General features: G+C 38.3%; 1 protein-coding gene across 8 annotated transcripts in view; it reads left to right on the forward strand.

Annotated features, from left to right (window-relative positions):
- Positions 1 to 26,787, forward strand: part of PCDH15 (protocadherin related 15) — a 442,830-nt gene that overhangs the window by 312,123 nt on the left and 103,920 nt on the right. For all 8 annotated transcript variants that reach the window (XM_037400858.1, XM_037400859.1, XM_037400861.1 and 5 more), the window contains 3 exons: positions 3,150 to 3,455; positions 4,593 to 4,817; positions 19,985 to 20,101. In XM_037400858.1, the coding sequence (XP_037256755.1) occupies positions 3,150 to 3,455; positions 4,593 to 4,817; positions 19,985 to 20,101 (648 nt within the window). The remainder of the gene's footprint in view (positions 1 to 3,149; positions 3,456 to 4,592; positions 4,818 to 19,984; positions 20,102 to 26,787) is intronic.

The raw sequence follows: 26,787 nt of genomic DNA on the forward strand, positions 1-26,787 counted from the left end.
GTTGGTGACAGAGTGCGGGGATGAAATTGGGATGACTTCAGGTCATCCGTTTTGATACAGAGCAATAGCTGCAAACAGGAGCTGATAGTAAACATGCCATCAGCAAGTCCTTAAGGCTCTGTGAAACAATTTCCATGTGGAGTTAACTTTGTATACCCTTGAGGTAGGATTCTTTTAGAAAACAGATTAAACTCTTTCTTTCACATTCATAAGGAGTATTTTATCTCTTTTCAAGTTTATAGTGATAAAATATTAATTAGTGGAGATCTTAAACTGTAAAAGTGATCTAATTCAGTAAGATAATAGCATTTTCTTAAAGCATTTTTCACAATAAAATCTATTATTAATCTTTAAAAGCATGCATCTCAATTGTAAACATATATCTGCATGGATGTGGTGCCAGTGCCTCGGGCTGGCAGCTGGGCTGCGGGGTCTCTGTGGGGAGAGATCAGACCCAGCTGGTTCTAGCCGGTTCCAGATGGCTCCCGTGGCCCCACGGGGCGCAGCTCCTTCCCTCTGCAGCTCTGGCCGTGCCTCTGGGAAACAGAATTAAGGAAGGGGAAAACTCCTCCTGGCTGTGAGCAGTGAGGAACAGCCCTGCACGGACTGAGGAAGAGGTGCCGGAGCAGACTCCCCCGCAGCCTGTGAGGAGACCTCGGCGGGGTAGGAAAAGGCGTAGGACAGGGAACGGCAGTTAGGGGATGTAGAAGCCCCTCAGCTGTGCAACAGGGGAGTCTGGGCAGGAGAAGGCAGCCCCTGGCACAGGCTTGGCAGCCACCACATTCTGGCCTTTCCCTGTCTCTCAGGGTTGCAAAGTTGCCTGTAGGTAGTAGATTGGACAGAGCTCATACAACTTGTTATAACTTCTCAGCTTTTCCCTTCTCCTCAGTGGCTGTGCTTCCACATGGTGTTCATCAAAGATGGGTAACGAAGCAGTGCCTGAGCCATGGGGCGGTGGCTTTGCAAATAGGCCGTAGTCATCACTGGTGTAACACCACAGAGAGAGCAGGAAGCTTGGAGACAAGCTGATGGTTTTTTTTACCATAGATAATCAGGGAATCCATGTGGTAGAAATTTTAGTGGACAAACTGCAGCAAACTTCTCTTTGAGGGTTCAGTCAGAGCATCCTTCTGAAATTTGAATTTGGGAAGCACAGGACTAAGATATGTAAAAATCTGTAGAACTAATGCTTGTCTTCACATGTCTTTAGTTGACTTCTTACCAGTGTTATGGTAGTACTGTAACAACTAGTTGAATTAGATATAATAATGATGATTTGCCTGCTATTCTGTTTGGAAATGAGCCAGTCCTGCAGAACGTGGAAAAGATGTTTATGCCCAAGGATGTACACAAATGAGTTTACAACGTACATAGTCATGTTTTTAGGAACCAAGTTGCAAAGCCTACCATATATTTGAAGCTAATTCTGATTTACTTTCCTAAAAAAATAAGTTTATCTATTAAAAAATCATACTTCAAAATTAATCTTAAATAAAAATGTTACTTGGTTTATTCTCATAGGCTCCAATGGTAGTAGTATTTAAGATTACTCTTAGAGACTTTTGTGGGTTGGTTGGTTGGTTTTTAACTCCAGCTGTTTATTATCAATTTAATTGCTATAGTATGGCTTTGGCCTAAATTAGAGAGGCTAAGTATGAGGACTGACCTCACGCATGTGTTGGACATTTCAGTCTTATAAAGATGAATAGTGCTGTTAGTCTCTTATCCAGAAGCTCTGCAGTTCCTATGATTTGCTTTTCTTTCAGTGGGGCCAGTGTCTTTATCCTTGACTGGCTTTCTGGTGATTTTGAACTCTGTCATCTAGGAGGTCTTTCTGCCCCAAATCAGTTATTTCTGTGGAGGAAATAGAATTGATTGCAAACTAAGCAAATCAACCATACATTGAAAGATGTCGGTTAGAAGGATGTGTTACCCATAGACTGGTCATTATGAAGTTGTAGCCATTATGGTTACTACATTGATGTAGTGCAGGGGGAAAGCACAGTGAAATTTTTCTTATTAACAATTTTAATTAACTTTTAATTGATTTCTGGGAAGATAAATGGTTTCATTACAAAGTCTTACAATGAGCACCTTCACCAGAATTAAGCATTCATGGAAACTTCTGACAATTGTTCTGATAACAAAACATGAAAATATTTTATGATCTTGCCAGATGTCTGTAGCCTTATTTATAAAGTCAGATATATGAAAACACCTTGCTTACAGAATGTCCGTTGTTTAATTTACATAACCTTATTCATCATGCAGTAATTTAATTAAGAGGAGGAAAAATAACAGGTTAGTGTTCAAACTATGTTGAGAGCCTGGTAGCTCTAGGAAAAACATGAATTTTGTCCATCCCTATACAGGCAGTTATACAATAGCAAGAATTATTTGGCTGATGTTGAAGTTTGAGACATAGTTCAGTATGTGAGAACAAAGATAACAACTGAACAAAATCTAAACAGTTTTCTATGCAGTCATCTGCCTTCTCTGAGTGTGGAATAATAAGGATGGAATGTAATATTTGATTTTGAAGAACATGATAAACTACAGAAAATTAGGCAGTTCTTCAGAGAGCAAGGATTAAAGTGTCACTAAATGTGACAAACATGCTAAGTGAAAAGAAAATTTCTAACTAACATGTCCATTCCAGCTGTCTGCTGACTGCATCCAGCTTTCATTGAAGTATGCACTCCATAACGATTTGGGCAGCGATGAAACACCTAAATCAAACTGCAAAATAAATAGTCTCCTCAGACACCACCTAATGCTGAAGGTGCTTCAGCATTAGAAGTTTCTGAGGGCTTGACTTTACAAGCATCTAGTTTGTCTTTTGCTTAAGTGCACAGTTCTCCAAGGCTGAGCAACTAAATGTGTATTTTCTCCTGAAGTCTGGTTGGGACCCAGTAAACCTACTTTCTGTCACTGCAGATTAAGAGATTTGTTTCTGTGGGGTGTTCTATCTTCAGCAAAATATCAGAGAGGCGCAAGCTGCTGTAAACAAGAAGTGCTGAATAGCCACACAATGATTAGTATTCTGTAGTATATTACTCTAGCTTACCTTGTTACTCCTGTGAAGGTATGTCCCTTGTAGGTATTTAAAATGTGCATTAAAACATGGTTCTTTTTTTCTGTTTCTTAAGGCTACAGATGCAGATGCTGGTGTTAACGGTCAAGTTCATTACAGTTTGGCAAACTTCAACAATCTTTTCCGAATCACATCAAACGGTAGCATTTACACATCAGTTAAACTGAACAGAGAAATAAGGGACTATTATGAACTTATTGTTGAAGCAACAGATGGAGCTGCGGATCCCCGCCGTTCAACACTAACTTTAGCTATCAAGGTGCTGGATATTGATGACAACAGCCCTGTTTTTACTAATGCTTCTTACACTGTCTGCGTGCCCGAAAATCTACCACCAGGCACTGTCTTCCTGCGAATAGAGGTAAGAAAGCATTATGGAGCAGAGATTATGTTTTTTAAATATTCTGCAATACTAGGCATGTTCTTACTTGTCAGTGAGACTACAGTAAAAGATTGTGAACCGGAGTGGAGGAAGTTATGACACTTAACAGACTGAAAAATGCATGACTTTTAGACAGGTACATAAAAATACTTTGAACTGAGGTTCATTTGGAAGTAAGAGCAATTATTAAAAAACAAACATCAAAACTACACTGCTATTGTCATTTCTAGGACTATTGTTTTACACATTTAAAGTGCTTTTGATTTGTGTTTGAAGCTCATCATATTATTTCTACCTGTTCATATTAGTAGCAAGAGAGCTTTATCTCAACTGATTTAGACATTTAAGTAAACTTAGATGTCTAACCTCACGTTATAGTCAATGGAGATTAATAGTTGCTTCCAGAAGCAATTCATCCAATACCAAGATCACTATCTAAGATAGCTGGAGTCAAGTGAAGTGAGAACCTGGAGGTATTGTCTTCTCTTCACTGACTATAAAAGATACTCGGACAGGTGAGAGTTAATTGTTCAAGTATGAGCTAGATATCTAAAGACAGCTGAGACACACATCACACAAGCAGTCTGTATATCTTCCTGATGTTTTGGTCAGCATCTGTCCTGAGACAATTCCAACAAGAACGTTTTTTTCTGAACCTGACTGCAGATAAATCTAATGTCAAATCACAGCTAAAGCAATCACATAATACTCCTTATCCTGATGGAAATTAATATTCTTTGTCTAAATACTGGGAAATAAACACATCTGTGCTGCCATATGGGGTGAGATAAAACATCTGCTTAGCCTAGCATGCTCTCCATGGCAGTGGCCAATAGCAGGTGCCCAGGGAAGAGAACAGGAACAGACTGAGCCTTTCCAGTGACTCTTGCCCAGAATATGTTGCTCATTTCCTGTGGCAAGTATCTCTGATTTTATAACCTTAAGTGGATTTGTCTTCCTTGTGTTTGTGCAGTGGTGTTAAGTACATCCAATAGTCTCAGAGTAATACAACGAAAAGAGTTGTTTGCAATAGTTTGCTTTTTTATGTTCTTTAATTGTGCTTGATTTCAAGTACTTCCCCCTCCCTTTCCCCTGCCTTTGTATGTCATGCTCTAGGCAAAGGATATTGATCTTGGTTCCGACGTTAACTATCGAATACGGACAGAGGAAGCACTACAGTATTTTGCACTGAACAAGTATACAGGCGAGTTATCGCTTTTGCAGTCCTTGGATTATGAATCATTTTCTGACACAGAAGCCACCTTCACCTTTCTTGTGGAAGCCTTTGATAGCAAGGGCACTATGCCTCCTGGTCTCGCTACTGTCACAGTGAGAGTAAAGGTAAGAGGAGTAACTTGTCAGTTGGTGGCATCCTCTCCTATTTGTTACAAAATACTCCATCAGCCCTTACAGGTGTCCTGATGAAACACCAGAGGACACTAGCAGTGTGTCTGCTTTTCTGCTTTTTCACTTGTATGAAGCCACCACCTTTTTTCTGACAGCAACTTGTTCAGTTAAACATACACTTTATAACAGCTATAATTACTTTTCTATATGCAATTAGGTAGTTAAATCTTGGATCACAGATTTATGAAGTACAAGAATACCTGACACATACATAAATGTTTAGCCCTTTAGAATCCCTGAAAGGTTGCAGCAAGTACCTAATGGAATTGTTTGCAAAGATGATACCATCACGTTTCAGTTAAAGCTCTCATAAATTGTAATTTTATGAACCATTCAGGTGTACTGAGTGCTGATACGGCACACCACATCCTATATTTCAGATTCTGCTGCTTTGAAAATACAGAGCTGCAACGGAACAGGTTTATTTAGTGGTCTGGCACAATGAATCGTTTTTATGCAGTGATTTACAGCATCACCACTGGGTTTCAGTTATCTCACCAGTGATATGAGGATAATGCTACTCTGTTTCGTAACGATCCACAAATGAAAAGCTTTTGTAGCTGAAACATTAGCACTTACCCATCTTAATTTGATTGATGCGCTCAGATCCAAGAGGAGAGGGTATTGTAGATGCTCTAAATCATGCCTCCTTGCATTCACAAAGGTGTAGTACTGGAGCCAGTCAGTCAAGTCCTTTTGTGTAGTTGCTTCATTTTTGTTGACTTTGTCAGTGAGGAACTGTGAGCTATGGGAGAGAAGAGAGTTTAATAACTCATATTTTAGCTGAGAAGCAAAAATTTTAGCAGGAGCAAAAGCATAGCTCACAAATGTGAACTTCATATCTGGCAACTTCAGTTTAAATGTCTGTGGAAAGTATTTAGCATATATGAATCAGTCTTGGGTGCAGCTTGCTGTGTATCTGCAGATGCTATGAATTGCCACATGATTTTGAGTAATTCTGTTTGTCAGTCACTACTGAGCTCAGGATTATTTTAGGGACAGTAAATGTCTCTGATTATTAGCTTTGATGACAGCGTAAGAAAGTTTCTACAATATCTCTCTGTCTCTGCAAAATTTCTCAGGCTGAGATGCAGGTCACCTGTTTCCTGATAGTCTGTGCTCTTTCCCAGCACTTTCCAAGTCAATGAAAGAAAACAGCTTTTGACATCATTCCCTGAGCCTTTTCTTTTATACTTTTAAGGAATAAGTTGCTCAAACCTGTTTTTTTCCTAAAAGAAACTTTTTTCCAGTACAGTGAATTTCTGAAACAATTAAATGTTCGGATTTGTGTGTGTGTTTTTGTTGGGTTGCATCATAGGCTGACCCAGCTGCATGAATGTGTGGTTGAATTGTATTCATTAATGACAGGGTACAGGGAAGCAATACACTTCAGCTTGGTGGCCTTAGGGTAACGGCAGTTTGTGCACTGTCAAAGGAGGTGGTATGGGAATAGGGAACTTGAGAAGAGGATTAGTAAGATCAAAAAAATAGGTTTCTTGTTTTCCTGGAAACTCTTCCCACACATGAGCAACAAGAAGGGAGCACGAAGATACTTGTTTGCAGAAGGCAGTATGTGAGAGGCTGTAACACTAGGCTGGAGCCAGGAGTAGTACAAGGCCTTAAAGCAGGGGTCCTCAAACTACAGCCCGCGGGCTGGATACGGCCCCCCAGGGTCCTCAATCTGACCCCCGGTATTTACAGAACCCTTCCGCCCCCCGCACCCACCGGGAGTTGGGGGGGGAAAACTAAGCAGCCACAGATGACTGCCTGCCACTTCATCCACATGCCGGCCCCCTGTTTAAAAAGTTTGAGGACCCCTGCCTTAAAGTGAGGACAAGCAGCTTATAGTTCAAATGAGAAAGAAAATAAATAAATTATTAATTGAGTATTGTCATACTTGGTAACAGGCAGACTTCTGCAACAGATCAGTGGATATAATTAAATATTGTATATATTGCTGAGATGAAGATGGTGCTTAGGTTCCAGCCTTGAGTGACAGGTAGAACAGTAGTATTTTGAGTGGCAGTTGAGAGAATTGGGGAGGGCTTGTGGAAAAACATTTTTAACATCTTAGGCAGATGTCAATAATTGGTTATATGTCAAATGGTAGAAATTTACAACCTTGATCACAAGAGATAACTGGAATAGAAAGAACCATATGCATCTGTTGCCTCTTGGTATTAAATGTGCTTTCACTGTATTTAGAAGATGGTATTAAAGTAATTCTTTTAACACAGTGTGACCCCCAAATAGGAAATAAACGAAGTGCAGATAGACTGTAGGCCCCAACATAACAGTTGTACAGAATGCAGTCTTTAATAACACAAAATTGTACCAGAGAAAACCAGAAGCAAGCATTAAGACAATAATGGGTCCAAGCAGGGAATTTGTGTAACTGTTAGGGATTCAGTCCCTATAACCTGCAGACCATTATTTGTGGTATAGAAGTCTCCAAGTCCTTTTGGGCTTTATGCTGCTTTGTTAATATTTATTATTTTTCACAGTCCAGCTCTTAATTGAAATCACTGTAATTTTTACTTTGTAACGGTATTCTGTTAATCGACTATGGACAGCATCTGATGGTGTCATATATTGTTTATGTGATATAAAACTTAATGAGCAGATGTGCGGTATACACAATCTGATCTTTGGGGTTAGGAGGAGGGTAGATGTACACAGTGATTTTCTTTAGACTCTCACTTTCAGCCTTTAGCGTAGCAAGTTACAAATAGTTTGTATTAACCTTCCCTGAACTTGATCAAAACACAGATTGCATAGCAGAATGCTCGCTGCAGAAAAAATAACTTAATCTGTTACTTGCACATCAGTATTGAAATAAATTATTGGCCTGTGCTGCAGCCAAATCGCCCTTTACATTGTACTAATGTCTTACAACTCTTTTGCCGAAGAAAGCCAAAGGTAAATAATTGCTGCATTCTTACTATTATTGTTGAGGAGGAACAGTGTAAGTAGTGTTGATTCTTCTTACCAGAAAGATGCAAGCCTCCTCAAACAGACGAAGATTTTCCTTTTTTCCCTGGTTCTCAGATTCCTCTTGCTGCTTTCATAACTTTACTTCTTAACCTGAGGTGTCTTGTCTTGGGATGGCATGGGAGATGCACAAGTGTTCATCCAGAATAATTGATGATTGTAATCTGAGCTGTTAATCTGACCTGTAATCAAGAACACACAAATTTTTATTTTATCTGTTTTGGGGGTTTTATGTATATATAATTATACAGATCAGACAGAGCAAATTTTGTCAGTCTTGAAACATAGTTAAAGGGGTTAAAAACATTAGCAACTCACAGGAAACAATCTGTGTGCTATTTTTCAGTGGTTTGCCACTGTTGAGGCATAATTTCTCTCACCATGAGAATGTCAGAGATTTGCATTCACTCAGTGTCTGAGAGGGCTGAATTATTTGCTAAGAGTGCCTGTAGTGCATATTGCAGTACACACAAGCATCCCCTCAAAATATAAATGTTTCCTAGTATTGGAAGAAGCGAAATCATTACTGTTCAAATGGTGTGCTTAGTATTAGGATTTAGCACTTGGAAACAATTACTATGGTAATAGAGCTTCTTAACAGAAACAGGACTAACCTTTTTCCAGTTTATATTGCTGTTAAATGAGTAATGTGTTTCTAAATACATGCTGTAAGAATTTCTGTATCATGGGGTCTGTAAAGTACTTGCATATCTTATGCTGTGTCCTCCTCCTATTATTATTACCAGCCTTATTTTGTTATTACTTTATGTCTCTTTCTTGTTTGTTATAATTGCTTTTTCTCCTCCTTCTGTATTCTGGGATTGGTTTTCTTTTTAATTTTCCAAGTAGAGTATGTAGCATAATGAAGCCGATATCTCTGGCTGATGATTCAAAGTGATAGAGCAACAAGAATAGATAAAACCAGATCTATGTGTTTCTAGCAATGCCATCATTATGAGACTGCCAACCAAATATATCATATAATTCCTACTGTGCCTTAATCCCTGTGAACTGGTATAAACATTATACAATGAGCTTCCAGATTTAGTAAAACTGTCTGTACCCATGAACATCAATTAAACATACTGCTATCATCAGAGAGGATACCAACTGCAACTGTCAAATTATTTTTTTTATGAAAAATACGCCATTGAGAAGTTAGAAGTCATCATATGCTTGAGATCATGCATTATATGCATTGATTGGTACTTATTGTGGGGGTGAATTTGAGTCTTTCACAATCACTATGCTAAGACTTCCCTTCCCTGGGAAATTGGTGTAAAATACCCGAATAAACCATGCAAAACTGTGTAACAGCTAGGTCTTTATCTCTGGCATGGTTGTTCTGAACGGTCCTTCAGCAGCACAACTATTCCTGCAGTCCTTCAAATTCAAGTTGGAAGCAAATGGCAAAAGTCTTGGGTGTAATGATGCCATAGCAGCGCAGAGCTCCAACCCACTTACACAAGAAGGCTCCCTTTGTTTCTCTGACAACCTAAACCTTGAATCAGAATAATGAGATATATAATTTGTTTGCTTTTCTAGGATGAGAGGGTTAGAAGCTGCATGTTTATGGATGAGTCACCCTCCCAAACCAAACGATCATAGCCAACAGTAAAGCAAAGAAAATAAAGGTGTGTTGGGGAAATACAGGAAATACAGGAACCCAGCATTTGAGACAGCTGGGGCAGGACTCCTTCCTCTCACAGAGCACACTTACTGGACTGCTGCAGAGTGCTGGGGAGTGGCTTTAATCTCTAGAAAATTCTTAAATTGTCACTAGGAGAGACTACTGGGAGAAGAGGTACCCACAGGTTGTCCTTAGGGAGATGGGGGACATTTTGGTTCAGACCTCGCTTCAGCAGGTGTTTAAACAGCCACGCATATGTGTAGCTGTCACTGCTTTTTCTTCCTGCAGGTATTTACTAGAAAACACTCAAATCTTGTTTCTAATGAGCAGGTGAGCAGTAATATGTCATTGCTTCATTATGGTGGGATTTCATGTTATGGTGAGATTTAATTACAATAATAACAAAGATTCTCTGCCAGAAATTATACAGGTAATAAAGGATACATGGAAGATAAAAAACGTTAGTGAATCAGTTAAGGTTGAACATGTCATCCGTTTCTAATATTTCTAAAATAAAATTTCTTATGTTTATTCAATACATTTACGTCTATGAAGTTAATCCTTCCTTTCTAACGTAATGAAAACCCTTTCCGGTTTGAAGAATAACAGCAGTTCAGCACAGCAGCAGCACACAACTTACACAAAGGTTAAAAAAATGAGCAGTATTGCCACCAAAATGTAACTGCTTATTTATCTCTTTTCTAGTGGCATTAATGGAGTAACAGGCATGGTGTTGGACTATGGTGGCAGTAAACATTTTTTTATTTTCATTCTCAACTTATCTGTTCAATCATCTTCTAGTCATTTATTGCCTTGTATATTCCACAATGAATATTATCCCTTTATTTATATTATGAGCTACTTTAGGGCTTGCTGAGCACTAAATATGAAAAAGAGGCAGTTATAGCATGTCAACAAGCCTCCATTTTGTATAGCTTCAAACGAAGAACCCTGTGTAAAGAAGCACTGTGGCCAGTTACAGACAAAATTCAAAGTGCCACTTCATACAGTTTGTCATATTAGCTTGTCAGCATTATCACAAAGATTTTGAACTTGCTGCTCAAAGTTACTCAACATTGCTTGATTCTCTAACTTCAGTCTTTCTAAATTAGTTACTGTGGTTGATAAGTCTAAAATATTTCAAACGTTTTGGGAAAGCTAGGAGTAGTTTTCAAGTAGTGGCTTACTTCAGTGGACTTAATGTAAATGTAAAATTGAAACAATACATTGGCAAATCAAAATTTAGACTCACAAAGAAAGGTTGGTTTGCAGACTTCATTGTGTGTCTTGGAGGATGAATGTACTGGTGAGATACACAAACCTTAAAGGAGAATTTAAGGTGGGTGGTATGTGTTCATTAAGAGGCCCATTCTTTATGGGAAGGGACATCAGTTCTTGATACTCCAGTATACGGTGAAATGAAGTATTTCTATTTTATGCCATATGAGTTCACTTCCACCCCCCAAAAGCTGCATTTTTTTCATGGGTCAAAAATTAGAAGGCACTCATTTATATACGGAATTTGAAGTGGATATAATCATAGTACGTTTTTAACTTGTGATTGCATTTGTAAAAGAAATAGTTTTAAAGCTAAGTATCAGTGAGATAGGTGGTATTTTTTCTGGCCTTTTACTTTTATCATATACATTAGGAAGTATAAAACTGTTTTGTGTTCACCTTCTTCATGTAAGTTACAGAAACTGACAGATGAAATGAAATCATGAATTACAGAGGAATCAAAAGGGAAAATATCTTTAAAAGAATTATTGTACCTCAATGATTTTAAGCCATTGTACAGTTACTCATTTCTAATCCCTTTGCAATCAATTGAAAAGGCTAGGTATACCTGGATGTGCAATATTCTGTTGCTGTGAACCACTCCACAGAATTATCTGGGTAAATTACAACAAATCACTCATTTAAGTTCATAATACCAGTCTTCTAGCTGAAGGATGAGAGCTTGCTTGAAATCTTAAGATCCTGGTTATTTTCTTAGTTCTAGATAGTCTGTTAACTGCCTACAGTAGGTAGTCCTTTAGGGGATTCATAGTGGTTATTAAGGCCAGGAGGATAATGTTGCACCCTCACAGCTTGCTTAGTGAAAGAATAAATACAGTTTACACACATGCGTGAATTTTATATATATATATATATATATATATATATATATATCAGCTTTTGGCTCAGAGTAAAGATTTGTGGTTGTGTTTTGCTGTAGCTGTGTACACGGTATGGTAGACATCTAAGAGAAGAGGAAAAAATAATCTTCTAGTAAATGGATTGGGGGTGAATAAAATTTTGGTTTTCTTTCAGAAGAATAAACTCACCTGTGAGAAAATGGTTTTCTGAATTCACAGCTCAAATTTTCAGTTGTTTCAATGCTGAGTCTGTGTCTCCAAATCTGGAGACATTGTTTCAGAGAGCTTTAAAATTTATTTTTAGATTATCATGTAATTTGAGAACACTATGATGTGAAAGCATATGAAATTTGCATTTTGATATTTAATATTAAATTTGTACATTTGTACTGTTCTGAATAAGGTTGATTAGCATCATGTTTAAAGGCTTTGGAAACTTACTGAGTTTAATAATGGAAATATAATTAAATGAGGGTTTGCAGAAATTGAGAAATTACAGAAGGAATCAAGGGCACTAGATGGTTTGGACCCCAGGAATGGATGGTAAGAAAGTACAGCGCTTACAGATGCTGTCGCTGAAATTCAATGATGGTAGCAAGGATCTCTTCCTGTGCAAACATCAATGAGCACCACGCTGGGGAGGTTTTTGCCACGGATAACCTGAACTTGGAGTTTCCTTTAGAGCTAAGCAGAGCTTCAGGAACCCATTGCAAAGCAAAGTTGCATCAAAATGGAAGGACTTGTTCACTTGGGCCCAAAACACGTTTTGTTAAGGCCGTGTAGTAGAGGTCAAAGATCTCTGGGTGCTTGTTAAAAAGGGTTCACTTCCCACTTCCCTGGTTTTTTAATGAACGGATAGTTAACAGCTGAAGAAATTTAAAATTAATATGAGAGGTTAGTGTGAGCAAGGCTGCTCCACATGCAGGCATGAGCTGAGGGTGACCCAGCGTGGGCAGTGCCTGGGGGATGGAGCTGGGCAGGCAGACTGACAGCCCCAGACATGGTGAGGGCTTGGACCTGGTCTGGGTTCTGTCCAGGGAGTCCAGCCAGGAGCAAAAGGGGATGGGGCCAGAAGCAGAGCTGGAGCCTGGTATCCTATGGCATTGCTGGAGCAGGGCTGAGGGCCCGAACTGGGCTGAAGCAGGGTCCTGGACACAGGGGCAGGGTATTGAGGGGCCTAGGTGAGGCTGCTCCAGGCCATTAAGGGTTGTGGTTGCCCTTAGGGCCATGATATCTTGTGGCCTTTTAGGGTTTTTTTATTATGATTATTTAGTAATAAAATATCTTAGATTTTTTTTTTTCAATAAGACGTTGAGTGACATCTTTCTACAGTTAAAGAATGTATAAGAGGAATAATGATTTTGAAGTACAGTGATACCAAAACATCCCTTTCCTTTCTGTAGAAGACAGACACTTATAGTAGAGGAATGTTAAATATGCCCTTGGAAGTCCCCAGACAGCAGGGGATTATTAAGCACTTGGAGGCAGCTCAGGTGGGAAGCCACCAGCTCTGGTAATATGCACAAAGACTTAAGTGGCAGATGTTCAAAACAGAATGACAGCAGAAAATTACAGATACGTATCTGTAGTTGTAGAAGAAGATTGAAAAGGTTTGAAAATTTCAGTGTGTTACATATGCTGTGCTTTGAAGTAAATCTTTTCACTTTCTCCCTTTGTGGGATTATGTTATGTACATTTGACATTAGTGGAAGCTATTATTAGTGGATTGCCTTAAAAATAAATTATTTTTCCTATTTATTAACACTTGTCATAAAAGCCAGCAGACTGCAAAAGGAGTTGTAAAGGTCTAATATGCATTTATTAGCTCAGACACTGCTCAGTCACGCTGGTTTTTATAGATGGGAATGTTGATTTCCACTTAAATATAGTTGACTAGAAACCATGGTATCAGCAGCTGTAATCAAAAAGCGCAGTCCTGAAGTGGTAGAATGAAGAAATGAATGTACATAGAAACTCTTCATGTAAGTATTTACAAACCAAGAAAATGTAATATTTAAGAAGCTAACAAATGAGTGATTTTTTTTCAACAAGTCAGAAATAGAAGAGTAAAACATTTCCTCAGACTTTTAGTTTCTTTATGGTAAGATGCTTTCTGATGAGCAGTAGAGCAGAGAGGCAAGAGGAAAGGGATGCTTTGTGCAAAATTGGATTTGTAATGCAAGCTCCCCAGGTAGGCACTTCTACACATTACTCTGATAATGGTAAAAATAATCTAAACAGTGTGATTCTCTTAGTGGTCTAAATATATCAACAGAATCTTTGATTTTGGTGGTCTTTTGTAGGAATTTGTCCCTCTGGAACTGTTCAGCAGATTAATAATTAGATATTGCTGTCATGGAATTACAGCTATTTTAATAATCAATACTTGATTATAATTAAGTCACAATCTACAAAACAACAGGAATTAAAAAATCAAACTGGTTTTATAAGCTGCAAAAATCCCAAAACCTTGATGACTAGATGTAAAGAAGTATAACCCTGTTTTCCTAAGAAGGAAATCGGGAGAGGTAAAACGATTTCTGTGGGTGTTGGGGGAGAAAAGGCTTCACTCCCATTTGGTAGGGCTGCCCTCTAGTGCACTGCAGGCTAAAGGCGGCAAATGTTTCAGTTCAGTAACAAGGTTCCCTTTGTAGGGTAAAGGGGCGTTTGCACGAATTATGCTTGAGATAGGTACAGATCTGTATACATAAATATTTGTGTATACATGTAAATATATATCAAGTATATTGGAGTGTCATCTGGAGTTGCTCATGTTTATGTGGAGATAGCTGATGAAAATTTAACTTAATTTTTTACTTTTTATTTCTCTCTTACAAAACCAGATTTCTACCAAAACACATTTTCAAAAAAATTAACTATTCTTTAGGAAGTGTTTATGTTAGTGGTATTATTCAAATCGGATGAACCTGTCACTCACAGTAATGTTGTGTGCTATTTGTTGACACATGGTAACGGTCATGAGCTGCAGCTGGTGCACTTGAACTTCTCAGGCTTTGCTGCTCAGGCTATGTTTTGAAGTGTGTGTGGTTTTATTTTCGTATGCATGTCTTGATCCTTTGGGAGGTGGATCTGCAGGATCCACTGCGAAGTCATAGGGGAACACTGGGACTGCTCCAGTTTGTGACAAAGGCTGTCATAAATCCTGGTGACACCAGGATCCAGGAGCTGCCAGAGTGGCAGAGCTACGGTAGCTTTTGCTTGCTGCCTGTGAGTACGTGGATCTGTGCTGTCTGTGCTGCACTGCTAATACAGGACATGCTGCGCTGTAGGCACTTAGGTCAAAGTTAAGGGGCATTGATGGTGCAAGGAAGAAGGCAGACATTTGAATCCAAGTTGTGTGTTTCCCAGATTAGTGAATGAGGAGGAAGGAGAGGGTTATTTCACCCAGATGTTAAATGCTTATATTCTTAACTTATTGGAGTACCAGCATTAAATGTCTCTTGGTGTCCCCATAAATCAAAAATATATTAATGTCTCTGAAGTCCATTTAAGTTTACAAGTTAATTTTATGCTAGGAATGCTGTACTGCAGGTATTTTTCTTCTGCTCAAGTTGTGTGTTGCCCTCCCACGTCAGTGGTCACCCTGTCCAGGAGCACCTAGTGTAGTATTAGTGCATTAAAACTAGTGACTGTCTTAATGATTTTTAAATTACATATTGATTTCTTGCTTAATGCCTTTCTTCCCTCATGCTTTGTTTCTCCTCATTGGCATTCCTAGATGACTGTCTTAGTTCACCAACATTTTTGGTCAGCATTTTCATAATCTTTGCAGACGGGTCAGTATTTGTTTCCTACAAACCTTTTGCTAAATACCAATCGTTTATATCTTGTGAGGTGTGTCTTGTTCAGAGGGTAAGAAAGTTGTCAGGAAGTGGTATCATTCACATGCTAAGGGTGACATCTGACTTAACAAATGAGTTGGCATCAAGAAATCTCTTAATACATCTTCATTTGCTTTTGAAGTTGCTAATTTGGATTCTCAAGAACAATAGTATTTGAGTATCTCTCCCATATTGTGCTTTCTTAATGCTTGATTATTAATCTTTGTGCAAGGGAACAATGTAAGGATGTGTCCAGTTCAACTTTCATGTGCTGCCCAGTGTTAGCAGTGTAAAGCAAAACTGAACAAGTGATAAAGAGCATCTGTGATAGGGAGAAAGCTTTGGGGTTTTTACGCTTTGACTTTCACTCTGTTTTTTTAACAAAGATGTATAAAAGTGTAATAATCTGCAGCTATGCAAAAGTATATATTTATATATAAATTTCTATTTCTATATAAATACTTGGCTGCTATTAGCTTATTGTCAAAGTCCACAGCCCAAGTATTTTAAAGTGAGATATATAAAGAATTCATTACCTATACTTTCCATTGACATATTTTTGTGTGTATCTGATGGTTAACAACAGCCTGGATTTATGTGACTGAAGCAATGAACTGTGAACAGTTGTAAGATGCTGCAATCTGGCAACAAGAGCATATGCAGGATTATGCCCCAGATTTAAAAGGTGATTGCACTGCTTAACTACCACTTTGTGGAATGTTACTATGCTATTCCTAACCTGTGGTTAGGGATTGCACTCATATGCTGTATCCATGTATATCCAAAGTCAGGTTTAATGATGTCTTAAGCGAAGCCATCAAGTATAGATTAATCTTCAATTATTTAGCTTTGCACAAACATTTCTAGTCTTTGGTCTCCAGTATTAACAGAAGCCCAGCATGTTTTCTAAATGTTTTCTTTGTGTCCAAAGTCCCTCTGTGATGAAAACCTGAAAACTGTATCTGCATCTGTCATGGAATGCTGAACACTAGTCACTGTTGAGTCCACTTCGATGAAGAAAATAGAATTGAGGACCTTGACTACATGGACACAGGTTTTTGGGGTGGGATAGGGCAGATCATTCCCATGACCTCTTGAGGTATTCACAGAACATACAGAGTGTGCATTTTTCTGTGCCCTAACAAAATCAGATCTAGACTGTATTCCATCCTTGGTGGTGGTGTTTTTTGCCAGAAAATCAATAGTTTCTTTCTGTGACCTTTTTTGGTACCTTTAAGGTGCCCATAATACATGAAGAGAAATTTATACTAATTGAAGGAGATGATAGTATATGAATGTCTCCAACATGTCTGTAACAGAATCTCTACTTACTCTTTTGGGAATTGTCCAGAAGAGTCATTTCTTCCTCCTGCCACTGAACCAAGATTTTTGCTAGAATGAAGCAAGCATTGTGACCAAAAAAAAGCCCATTTCTATGTTGTCGGCATGTTTTGCATGTTAAACCTGCCTGCAAAAATCTCCTGTTTCTAGCAGTTACTCATCATAGACATTTGCGATGAGTACATGAGACTTGATCCCCTGTCTGTAATGATAGTCTCGCTCTCTCTGAAGTGCACTTACTGCAGCTGCATAATGAGAAGACCTGTGGTGATTCTTATGGGGAACTTTTCTTTTGTTAAAAGTGGAAACATTTAAACTTGAACTCTGCTATGAAAAATCGGTGGCTGCTTTAGGATTCAGGAAGAGGTGAGCCGGGATGAAGAGCATGTAGAGCTGTTCTGTCTAGTTATGACTGAAACATTTGGTGCTTATTTGATTGGCTCGACTAAGGTTTATGAGGCACAATTGTGCATAAAGTTTGTCTTAGAGGAAAGACAAGTTAGAGGGGAAGGAGGTTTTCTGTGTCTTACTTTATGCTTTGCTTTATATTCCTGTGTATTTTGTACTGATCCATGTATCTTGAAAAATAGAGGTGTGTTGAATAGGATGACTTAGTCATTTTCTATAGCAGAGGATGTAGTGTATCATCTTTAAAAAGGATTACACTTTCCAGTACCTTAAGTCATAGATTTTCAGGTGCTAAGGTCACATAAAGGTATTCAAAAGATAAAAAAAAACAACCATCACACAGCAATTCTCCCCATTCCCAATTGATCAAAGAGCAAATTGTGATCTCTTGCTGCTGTGCCAAAGAAACACGACCAGATATGGCTGTGGATCTGCAAGTGCACAGAGAGAGGTGGATTCAAAATAAAATAATAAATACAGATAAAAGGCTGAGTTATTTCAGAAACTTCACCTGCTTCATGGAGGTGATCCTAAGCATCCAGATCATGGGAAGGAAAAGCTGAAAAAAAAAAGTTGTTATAAGCGTAGTATCGGGTTGTTACCCCAGGTGGAGACTTCGTATGGAAGGACAGAAGGTGTCTTCTCTGTGTTTATGCGGTCAGGATTTACAAATGAAAACAGTTTGTCACACAGATTTACACAGTTGTAAGACCTCTGCTTGTAGTGTTGTATTACATTTCTTCTACCACAATGGAGATGATTTTTAATACTCCATCCCTAACTACCTAGGATTTCTGTACTCATGGTTACTTTGTGTCTGCTTCAAATAGTCATTCCCCATCTTTTCTTTGAGGTAGAATGGCTGTGAATGGAGACTTACAGTGTGAGATTGCCATATGATGTTGGTTTCTTTGCAACAGCAATGTATTGCTCCCATCTGAAGTTTCTGGGAGCAGAATGGAGGAAAGGATAGCTTATTTTACAAGCATGACGTCCCTTTGAAGAGTTGTGACAAACAAGATTGTTTTTGTAAAATAGTCCTGGGTATTAAACTCTCAGATGAAGTAAATTTTATTCTTGCCAATGGGGCAAAAAAATGCAATTATAAGATTCAGTGCCTATAATTCAATGCAAAAATGCTAATCTGTTTGAATGTTTTTCCAAAATGTTTTCATTTTGAATGCTCTCATAGTTTGAAATGCCTAGTAGTCACTTTTTATTTTAATTTGATGGTACAGACTCTTGGAAAATCTGAAAATCAGAGAAAAAACATTTCCAGTACCTCGAAGATTTGAATCGTAGACCTTTCAGCAGAACACAATACATTAATTATTCAGGCATTTACTACATGGACTTGCTACAGTCATTTTTTAAAATGTCTTGTATAGAGATGTTTATTATACTGTCTTTTCCTCTGATGAGGTATGGATGTATGTTTTAAATGATTGTGTAATATAGCATGCTAGCCAATTTGCATTTGCAGCAGGAAGAGCTGTGACAACAGGTAGAGGCATCATTGTATGAACTCTTGAGTAGCTGTGTTTGTGTCGTTTACCTAAGAGATGGTTGGCAACTGTATTCCCCCAGAGCTCAGGCACATATTCTGCTTAAAGGGGAAAAAAGTATGCTCTTCATTTGTGGATCAGTAAAGTCACTCTTGTGTGCTGAAGGCATATGATGCTTCTTATTTTTCTGAAAAAAAAATGAGAAGATTTAATCTGTGATATCTATATGTGCAAAACAATGGAAATAGTAGTATGCACAATGAATAAACCTGTTCTCAATAGAATTCAAACTAAGAAAGTGCCTCTACAGAAAAAAAAATGAAATAAATTTTATTGGTAGAACAATGACTGTGATTTAAAGATAGACTATTTTTTCAAAGGTACATACGTACAAATTTTCTGGAACTCTCTGTGAGAGAATTTTGGAAAAAAATATTTTCTGACAACTTATGACAGTCAGAATGAATGCCTTTTTAATAAACTTTGATGCTGGTTGAGTTTCTAAATGTTTGCAGCTCCCAATGCATGTAGCAATGCGTCACTGAGAGCCACATGCATCCAAGAGCTGCATTTGCCTTCGTGCCAGTTCATGCAGTCCCACACAGCCTGGTGTTTGAGTGAGGCTGCATCTTTCACACATGAACAGGTGTGGCTGTGAGTTTGGATGTGTGTACATATGTATAGCTGTGCACACCTATGTAAGTGTGAAAATATACCTATGTGCACACTACTATGCCAGTAAAAGTGCGCCTTTGAAGCTTCTTTTTGACAATGTACACATAAGTCCAAAGAACATCACTTTAGGCTCTCATGAGGTGTTTGTACTAATCTGACATCATATTTTCCCTTCATTTATTGCATCTTAGAGGCAGCAAACACTGTCAAGCAAGAGCAGCTCATTCATTTTAGAAAATTAGCAAAGCCATGTTGTGTCCTACCACTTGAGAAGCAGGTGCCATGAAATCTCTGCTTTGTTTACTTGTGAGACTGTGTGTTTTTCTGGAGAATTTCCTTCAGTTGATTTTGTCTCACATGAATATTTTATTTTAAAAAAAAATGACACCTTCCCCTTGTGTGCTAGTTTTGTGCGGTGGTAATGGAATGGAGAGCCAAGAGGGACTGTGAATGGCAAATAGGCTTCCTCATGAGGAAGGAGTGGTTGGGCAGAATTTGAAAAAAAACAATTGTGAATGTTTCTATAATTTTGCTTGAACTTGAGAACTAAACTCTTAATTATGTTTTGCAGGATATGAATGATTACTCTCCAGTGTTTAGCAAAACCCTCTACAGGGGAATGGTTGCTCCTGATGCAGTCAAGGGCACAGTTATCACTACCGTTTCAGCTGAGGACCAAGATCCTCCGGTAAGCAAAAAGGTTCCGTTAATAATCTGCATCCAAGAGGGAAAAATCTTTACCCCTTATAAGTGATTAACTCTTTCAACAACAAAGGTGATTATTATGAGTTTTTACAAAGCAGTAATTCATGCTTTCTTTTTTTAATGTCAACCTGTCCTTTGTCATTCTGGACAGGCTGCATTTACAGGGATGGTTCCTGAACCTGGCAAATCAATGATGCAGCTCCTTTCTGTCAGGAAGATTTTTGGAAAGCTCTTTGTCTGACTTCACAGTGTAGATAAATAAGAGGAATAGGCAGAAAGGAAAACCGTGTCTGTCTTTTCTACAGTTCTGCAGCTTAAAGAGGAAACAAAACACAACTCTGTAAGCTTGTCGCTTTCTTGATTTCACAGTCACTGGGCATTTCCAGTCTGAGACATCACCAGGGTCATGCAGAACTGTAAGCTCTCCATCCAGCCCTATTGGATGTGCAATGTTTTAACTGAGTGCACTTGTTTTGGGGATCAGGTTTATTTCTGCCACTGGCTTTTATTGCTGTTCCCCGGTGAAGCATTTGATTGACACAACTGGGCACATATTTCTGACTTGTTAGCTATTCTGAAGGGTAATATCAATTTTTGTAATTAGAGGTTGATGAACATTGGTGACCAGATGATACACTGAGGACAATGAAAGTCAGAGATGTTCTGCCAGCCAGGTTTAATTTTTAATTGTTAGTGTTTGGCATATTATGGAGAATAATCCTTAGGGAGAATAGTTCAGAGAGAATGTGCCATGCACATTAAAAGCTGATGGCACTGCTTTGACACAAATCAACTGTAGCTTAGCTAAATACGCTACATAGTAATTTATTTACCACCCAAGGACAGAAATGCTAAAGCAGTGTTTGTCAGGGCAGTCCTGCTCTCTCCCTTTGTAAAAAGTCTTAACACAAAGGTAAGCAAATTCCATGCCGGCGATACATACCAGTGGGGTATTACTGAACTTGGAGGCATTTAAGGTAGTTTATAACAGCTGGAGATCTGGACTATTGTTTGTTTAAAGTATGCGAAAGACAGTAGTATCATCAAGTCGGTAATGAATAGCAGTAGTTACCAATTAATAGCACTACAGAGTATTTAAGGAAGGCAGCAGCAGAGGACAGAGACATTATTTGAGCCGTAAACAAAAGAAATGGACAGAGCTGTTCCTTAATGGCTAGTCTTAGACAATTTGAAGGGAAATATTAAGAGAAGTTGGTGCCTGATTTTGAGTGCTCTGCTTGCAGAATGGAGCCCACCCAAGGTGTGTGTTAAACTCCTCCTGTAGAGCACAGGCACGTTACAATAGGGTCCCAACCAGCCAACATGTTAATCACATATCTCCTTAATTAAAAGCAGAACAGTCAGCATTAGACTGATTAGTAGAAGCAAATGGGAATTTCTAGCGTCTTGCTTTAGAGATGCTTTTAAAAATGCATAGCCAAGGACTGTTTTCTTCATGGCAGGCAACTACACTGTCATTCAAAGACATGACTGGGTGTACTCATAGCTTTTAGCATGCAGCAGGAGAAAGATGATGTAGTGCTAGTGCCTGCTCTCCTCTCTTTGCATCTTGTTATATTCATCTTTCTAGAAAAAGCCTTTCCATGGGATTTAGAGACCTAGGTTGCCTTCCCTCCACTGACTGAAGGATTCAAACCTTTAACTCTGTTTAAAGAGTTAAAGTTTTAACGCAGCCCAGGAAAGAGGCTGGGCAGGGTTCCTGACAAACTTGAGGTGTACCTGCAGGTGTGTGGAAGTCTTCAAAGCTGTAAAGTGAACAAGCTTCAGCACCTGGGGTCGTGGGACATGCAAGGTCAGCTAGACTTGTACCCACATCACCTAGTCCTTTTCTGGACTTGAATCATTATGTCTAAGCAAGGAAATATATCTCTGGCAGCATTGTGGAAGTCTGGAATGTAGAACTCCCTGTTATGGCCCTTTAGAGGACTTCATAAGTGCTCATATTTCTGTGGTCTACCTACACTCTTGCTCCCACTGCCTTTTTGCCCTGTGGAAGTCTAGTGCTTTTGTCTGACCTCTTTCACTGTTCCTTGGGGTGTACCAGGACTAGGTTTCTACCATCATCTTAGTCACTGTTTAAAACAGTGATTTTCAGGGGAGAGTAGGCTTGATTGCTCAGATCTCATAGTTATTTGCAGGAAAATATTTTTTAATTTATTTAAGATTATTTGATTCCACTCTGTGAATGTCTTGTTCTTCCATATGTTAGGTTCAATAACCTGGGGATGACAGAATGGAATTGAGATCAAAGTGTGCAAGGTTTCTGGGTGGCATTAGAAGCCTGCAAGGGTTGTGTTTACACTATGTACTGCAGAAACACATTAGCTTATTTTACTAGCATTTCTTCCTGAACAAAGCACTTGTACTGCTGGAGTACTACCACCAAATTAATAATTCTTGCCTACACATTAATGGGTCTGCATTGCATTCAGCAGATGCAGTCAGGGCGTTCAGCAGATGCAGCTTAACTGGAAAAGATTCTCAGTTGCTCTGCATGGGGAATGATTTGGAAACCAGGGAGTTAGGGAACACAACTTCCCTTCAAGAGCTCTCCTCAGCAGTTAGCAGCAAATAATTCAGAAGGAAACACTCTGCCCATATCACCAGTGTTGTTGTTTCAGAGCGATCTGCCAGTGGACAGTGGGGAAAACCGGTTGTGCGTGACCGTTGAAATTGTATGATTTTTTTTTTGATTGCCATAGTAGAAATCTAAAATAGTAAGTTATTAATCACAGTCCTATGGACCCATATCTGCACCTTGCACCAGTATGTATTTGCTCCTAGCAGGTTTATCATACTGACCTTTGAGAAAAGCCTGCAGAAAAGGATGTTGAGGATCAATGAAACTGGGCAAGAAGATTAGTTTCTATTCTGTGGAAATTTTGACAAAATAGGTTAGGATAGAAAAAAAAGTAATTTTTCTTTGGTGGTAGAGAATCACTTTTTAACTTGGTGTTTGTGCCGCTTTTGTTTAATGGTATCTGTTGCCTTACAAGATATTTTGGTCTTGATAAAGTATTTGCGCAATCTGGTACAAGCTCCATATTATAATCCCTGGATTTAATGTGCCTAAATTTTAAAGAAAAAGGTATCACCAAGATACTGGAGGAAACAAAATAGTTCATAAACTGATTAATGTAAAACAATTCTTAGTCCTGTGGAATCAGCATTTCCTAATGCAAAGTTATTTCACTTTTTCCTTTAAAAAACAAAACAAAACAAAAAACCCCTTTTGAATTCTTTTTCTATAATTTCTGTCACCATCACTTGAACATAAAAATGTAGAAACGGGACGTGGACAAGCTTGTGTGCTATTTTGTAATAATGGCTATCTCTAGGTGCTATGAGAATGGCAGTATAAAAATCTGAGTAAAGCGCTTATGTGTCCCTGATTAATTTCTTGTGATTTCCTCATGTGTTAATATGAATTTATATTATATGGGTTTGAATGTCCTGTATTTGAAAGGTGTGGGGATCGCTTCTACTTCTGTGGAGAAATAGGTGCACATGCATGAGAGAGACATCAAAATAACTGAATGTGGGATCCTGTTTATTACCATTACAACAGGCATAAATGCATATGACCATAATGTTGAAGTAATGTTCTTCAGAATCAACTGTTGCATTTCTTTGATTTTTATGAAGACTTAAAAATGAAGCTACCCTTAGGCATTTAATGAATGCAGTAGCCATAAAAGTTAGCCAGCTATGGAGGAAAGCTTTTAAAATAGTTTTTGAAGTTGGCATTTTATTTCAAACTAATGGTTGATAGTTAGTTTTCTCTATCTTCTTTTTTATTTTAAAAATATCAGGCAGAAATGGCTTTGTTTCTTTTTCTAACTAAGCCAGCCCGTTCAGATGTTTTGTGCTACTGGCAAGTCTGTATTTATGTGGAGCTGGCTCTGACATTAAGTGGTGTCACAAAGTGTTTGATATGAATTCACCAGAAATTGTTTTAAAAAACACACAGCCTTTTCTGTGTTCAGCAAGACCACCTTTCTCTAAACTTGCCTTAAGGGAAAGAATATTCTTATTTATCATCATCAGTATTTTAGTTGTGTGGTTTGGGGTTTTTAACCTGCTGTAATCTTGTTTGTATGTACTAATACATCTTTTTTATCAGTTCAGGAAAATAAGTATCTATTAAGAAAATAATTGTGGCTTTAAAATACTTCTGATTATCAGAGCAGGTCTAATAAGAGCCTAACTAATTTGAAGTATCCAAGCCTGAATTTTTCTGTTGTCATTTTACAAGTAATGTAGACCATTCCCCTGTCAATGTTAAACTCAGCCTGGGAAAAAAGTCAAACTAGATTTTTTTTCATCACCTGCAATAAAAGCTTTTCAGAGCTAATCAGCTCTTCAGAGACTGCCCACTGTCTTCAGCAAATCCCAACTTTGTTCTGCATTGTCGAATAAATATGGATGATATGAGAATCCAAATTGTAATGCTCAGCACCTGCATGCAGTTTCTCTGCAAATAAGGCAAATTTGAGTTTTCCAACAGGAGAAGAGCAGTTTTAGGGTGAAAAGGAGGTGTTGGATGGTGTCAGTAGAGCTTGGCTGTCCATTTCACCCCATGGGCACCATCCTCGGCATGCCCCTCCTTTGAGCTGCTGGACTGGGGTTATTTTGGTGTTGTCCTGTTGTTCCTACTAGTCCCTCAACAGCAAAGGTGACAGCAGCAGTGATGAATACCTAAGTAGTAGGAAAAAAGTTCATGCCACTGAAGTCAACCTTAATAAATCATCACCTGTAACAAAGGATGCAGGTATTGTACCTACTGTTACTTTTTGACTCTGGAAGTGCTCATTCAGCCACATTCCTTAGAAAAGATGATTGTTTTACCTATGGCTTTTGACTTCTAAAGGTCAAGTTGTAAATATAAATGCAAGCATGAAATGGACAGTGAGGGTGGCACAGGTACAAACAGTAATGTAGGTGAAAGATCAGATGTTTAAAGAAACTTGTGAGATAGGGGGTTAGAAACTTACAGCATATAGATGAGGAAGTGCTATGATTGACTATGATACGCTTTCAAAAACAGTCAGACGGTAAGAATGAGGTTTTACTCTTAAATTAATCAAACAGTACTTCATTTATTGAAGGTGTAAATTAAATGTTACCTTGTTTTTCTTTTAAAAAACCTCCATCAAATCTCCATGCAGTAAATTATTTGCAACTTAGTGTATAATACAGGTATGAATATCTACGTGTGAACAAATGAATGAGTCAGGATGAAGATGTATCATTTTCTTAGATTAACTGATGCCTAAAGCATTAATCCATTATTAGGATACAACTGTTAATGATAGGATTGATTTGGTTGCAAACTACCATGTATTTCTGGCTACTATTTAACAGTTACTAAATTAAACCAAAATTGTCTGTACTATATTCAAATGCTTCCAAATAGGTATTTTCTTATTTTTTTATTTTGACCTGTGGATTTCAAAGTGGTCAGAAAATCTTGGCCTGAAGGTGTAAGAGTTCTCTGATAGTTATTCCTCTGAGTCTTTAGTGAGATATCAATCAAAACATAGAAACCTGTGCTTTTCACTAAAGAACAGAGCGGGATTTAAAGGGCTGTCTTGAGCAAATATCAGTTTAAATTCCTACCAGTTTTTCCTTTCCTTCCTTTTCCTGTTTGAATTCACTTTTTTTTGCAGTGATTGAGAATATAAATTATGTTTCAGAAGTTACTTTTACGTTTGTCAAAAAGACTCTTTATGGGAAGTACTATTCTGGGCATTGAAATCTGGTAAAATTTTATTTATGTGTGTTTCATGAAATATGGTAAATCAACATATTGTCATTTGGTTTATTGGAACAATCCACAGTATATTTTTCTACAGCTTTAAAATAATTATATGGTATCTGATTTTTCAAATTACTTAGTACATCCTATAGGTGTCTACCCTGTTTTTCCCAGTAGAGCTTACATCTGATTCCAGACACACTGCATGTGAAGGGTAAGAAAATACTAAGCACAAAGCAACAAGAACAGGCAAAGGGAGCCAGAGGTAATCATGGTAATAGACTAGAACCATGGTTATAATAGACTAAAGCCATGGTTATATATAAGCCAAGGAAAAATTTGAGTACAGCTTCAATTCTTTCTAAATAACTGGTAAACGTTGCTAAAATAGAAATCTTCAGTTTTAAAAAGATTGTGATTGAAATTGTTGAGACAGTTGAACACACTTTCCGTTTTAGCATTTGAATAATTCCTTTGAGGTATAAGTATTGAAAGTGTGTTGTTGTGTAGAGATCTGAAAGAAGAGAGGGATGCACCTTTTATACCAGCTGAGGAAAGTTGTACTGTTTGCATGGGGGGTGAGCATGAAGCAGCAGACAGGTGAGGCATCACAGCCACTGTGCAGATTGAGCTAGAAGGGTGATAACACTGGGTTAGGAGGCTGCACTGTGTAAGTGGGCAACAGCAGAGACAGTTGCGTGTCAAGAGTTTCCCCCACATATCATCTTGACTTTTCTTTCCAGAAGTGTTGCCTAGATGGAGTTTAAGGAATTCCTCTGGGCTTTCTTAGTATCTACAAGTAAAAAGTTTAGGCTGTTGGACATTACAGTCCAGTGTCATATTCAGGGCAACGCTGGAGCCTGGCACAGTGAAGCTGTGCCTCCAAAACG

Source organism: Falco rusticolus, chromosome 9 (assembly GCF_015220075.1).
Source record: "Falco rusticolus isolate bFalRus1 chromosome 9, bFalRus1.pri, whole genome shotgun sequence".
NCBI lineage: Eukaryota > Metazoa > Chordata > Aves > Falconiformes > Falconidae > Falco > Falco rusticolus.